The sequence below is a fragment of the Myotis brandtii genome, unplaced genomic scaffold, assembly GCF_000412655.1.
Source record: "Myotis brandtii unplaced genomic scaffold, ASM41265v1 scaffold952, whole genome shotgun sequence".
NCBI classification, from domain to species: Eukaryota; Metazoa; Chordata; class Mammalia; order Chiroptera; family Vespertilionidae; genus Myotis; species Myotis brandtii.
The window spans coordinates 702,013-703,639 of record NW_005371930.1 but is presented as its reverse complement, the minus strand read 5'-3'; the positions used below and the strand labels follow the sequence as shown (position 1 = coordinate 703,639).

At 68.0% G+C, this 1,627-nt stretch overlaps 1 protein-coding gene and 1 long non-coding RNA gene across 3 annotated transcripts in view; one reads left to right on the top strand and one right to left on the bottom strand.

Annotated features, from left to right (window-relative positions):
• The window catches only part of LOC106724744, an 8,885-nt gene that overhangs the window by 3,476 nt on the left and 3,782 nt on the right, over window positions 1–1,627 (bottom strand). Inside the window, exon 2 of the long non-coding RNA XR_001360585.1 lies at window positions 391–397. This is a non-coding gene — a long non-coding RNA (uncharacterized LOC106724744). The remainder of the gene's footprint in view (window positions 1–390; window positions 398–1,627) is intronic.
• The window catches only part of LOC106724742, a 7,092-nt gene continuing 5,498 nt past the window's right edge, over window positions 34–1,627 (top strand). Inside the window, exon 1 of one of the 2 annotated variants that reach the window (XM_014533181.1) lies at window positions 34–692. In XM_014533181.1, the coding sequence (XP_014388667.1) occupies window positions 169–692 (524 nt within the window). In that variant the 5' untranslated portion in view covers window positions 34–168. The remainder of the gene's footprint in view (window positions 693–1,627) is intronic. The other variant, XM_014533182.1, reaches the window with a different exon arrangement.

The window sequence follows — 1,627 nt, the reverse complement described above, 5'->3', positions numbered from 1 at the left end:
CACGTGCTGGGCCCCTGGAGAGGGGGAGGGGAGGGGGAGAGGGGGACGTGGTGGTGGGGGGAGGGCTGATGAGCCAGCGCGATTGCCCAGCCCGGCCTTGGACAGGAGGCCTGATAAGAACCATTCGCCCCCACGTAGGCTCACGTCTCTACCGTTGACGTGGGGGCAATGGTATTGGCCTGGGGGCAGGGCCCCATGCTGGGGAGGCCTGTTGGAGGCCCGGTTGGGTTTCCCTCCCTGTGGCCTCCTGGGGAGAGGCCTGGGCTGGCAGTTGCCCTACCTGGGCTCCCCATCTGGAGAGGGAGGGGTAGACGGCAGCCACGGGTTTCGGGGAACTACATGTGGCCCCGCATGGGACCGTGTGGGTGGGCTGGGGAGAAGGGCCTCGACCTCTGGCCTCTGGGACTTTGGCCTCTGAGTGCGGGGTCTGGATGGGAGGTGGGGGCAGGGCTTGCAAACCCCCAGGAGGCTGGGGGGTGGGGCCACCTCTGGCCCAGTTTCCTGGGAGCCCAGCCCAGCCCCGAGATTCCTGCGATGGGTGTGCCCAACTTCCGGCCGGGTGTGGGCGGGCACAGGGCTCCTGGAGGCAAAAAGGCAGTTCCCGCCCTTCCCGCCGCCAGAGCCTGCTGGAGTGCGCCACGGAGAACTTGCTGGGACGAGGATTCCCTCCCAGCGCCATGTGCGAGGTCCAGGTGAGCAGCTCTGCCCAGCGGCTGGGCCCAGAGGGGAGCCGGGTCCTGGAGAGGTGCCCTCAGCTGGAGCCTTTTTTGTGCACAAAGAGCGAGCCGTCCAACGCCAACTCCGCGCAGGCTCCCGGCCTGGATGGATGGGCCCCACGGGCCTCGGGCCTCAGTCCTGGGTGCTCCGGCACCAGAGGAGAGCTCTGCCCCCCAGAGGGAGTCACACCCGGACGGACGGCGACCCACCGGGCTCCTTGGCCTTCGGGACCCATGTGGAAGCAGCCTTCATCGGGCGCTCCACCACGGACCATGGACAGCGCATAGTGTGGCAGCAGCCGGCGGGAAGGAGGGAGGGGCTGACCTGTTCTCAGTGCTCCCATGGGAGGCCAGGGGGATGTTCGAGGTTGTGCCCAGCTGCTCTCAGAAGCTCTGCAGAGAGTCCGCCTTCCAGTCACTGAGAGTAAAACTCCGGGAGGCTGGGGGGCACCGAGCAGGGACCTCTCGCAGCCGGCAGGGTCTCAGAGCGGCCGGCAGGGACCTCTGGGCAGCAGGCAGGGTCTCAGAGCGGCCGGGAAGGGCAGAGCCTGCGGGCGGGGGAGGGGGGGTCTTATAGATTCTTCCTGTGGGGTCTCAGGTCTCCTTGCAGATGTCCACCCCTCCCCCTTGGAGAAACTTGGAAGGGGGGGGGGGGGGGGAGAGTCATGCCTGGGCCCGAAGCTGGTCCTTGTGCCTGCAGATGTCCGGGGTCTCAGTGTGCGGGGTTCCTTCCGATCAGGGCAGAAGGAGGTACCCGGTGGCCATGGCCACGGCCAGGCTCAGCCCCTGGAAACCAGCCCTCCTGGGCAGTCAGAGCCCTGTGGGTCCCTGGGAGACCGCTGCGGGGCTGATGGCCCGATCCCCTGAGTTCCCTGTGCCTCAGAGGCGTTCAGCGCCCCCGGGGTTCTCTG